This window comes from Cryptomeria japonica, chromosome 5 (assembly GCF_030272615.1).
Source record: "Cryptomeria japonica chromosome 5, Sugi_1.0, whole genome shotgun sequence".
Classification (NCBI taxonomy): Eukaryota; Viridiplantae; Streptophyta; class Pinopsida; order Cupressales; family Cupressaceae; genus Cryptomeria; species Cryptomeria japonica.
Genome location: NC_081409.1, coordinates 250,377,001 through 250,377,792, shown reverse-complemented (window position 1 = coordinate 250,377,792; position 792 = coordinate 250,377,001). Strand labels below are relative to the sequence as shown.

The 792-nt window shown below is 48.2% G+C and overlaps 1 protein-coding gene across 1 annotated transcript; it reads right to left on the bottom strand.

Moving 5' to 3' along the window:
- Window positions 1–251: 251 nt before the first annotated feature.
- Window positions 252–569, bottom strand: LOC131051425 (uncharacterized). Its single transcript, XM_057985945.2, has one exon. The coding sequence runs from the start codon at window positions 567–569 to the stop codon at window positions 252–254; it is 318 nt and encodes a 105-aa protein (XP_057841928.2).
- Window positions 570–792: the final 223 nt, after the last annotated feature.

Genomic DNA, 792 nt, shown 5'->3' with positions numbered 1-792 from the left:
TCTTTTTGACTCCTGAGCATTTGGGTGAATTTTTTCTCTAAAACCAGGTCATACGACTCTAGCACGCAAATCAAGAAAAAAAATTTAAAAAGATTGCCTTTTTATGGCATGAAGGTTGGATTTTTTATTTTTTACAAAAAATCACAAAAAAATTTAAAAAAATCAAAAAATGGGGTCAAAGCAAGTTTTGTTTTAAAATTTTTTGGGGGGTTTGTAAGGCTGCTTAGGGTACCAGACTGACAGTCTGGCCGTCATACTGTGACCGATCCTTCCATTCTATCCCACCGACCTGTGGCCACCACCGATAGTTCCCTGCGGCCCCCGCCACTCACTCCGCCCGCTGCGTAGCCCCCAGAACCGCTCGCGCCCGTCACGCAACCCGTCGTGCAGCCTCCCGCGCTACCTGCCGTGTAGCCTCTTGTACTGCTCGCGCCCACTGCACAGCCCCCAACACCGCTAGTGCTCCTCCTGCTGCCCGCCGCTCCTCCTCGGAGCGCCACCAGAGTGCCACCTCCTCCTGGCTCCTCCACTGGACCTCCACCCTTTAGCCTTTTTGAGGGGGGGTTCATTTTTTCATCATATCTTGGGCATCCAGAGTCATTTTTTGGAAAACGAATAGGCTTCAGAAATTTGGTTCTGAGCCGGACGTTGTGGTGGTAGTTTTTTTTTCCCGAATCTTCTGTTTGATGATAATTTTTTCAGTCAGAGTCAAGCCTCTTTTCTGCACTTCTGGGGCTGTAGAATGGGCAAACAGACTCTGTTTTTCATAAACGAATAGGCGTTGGAAAACTC

What these genes read in the sequence shown, in the direction of transcription:
- LOC131051425 (XM_057985945.2), bottom strand. Translation starts at nt 569, where the DNA reads ATGAACCCCCCCTCAAAAAGGCTAAAGGGTGGAGGTCCAGTGGAGGAG.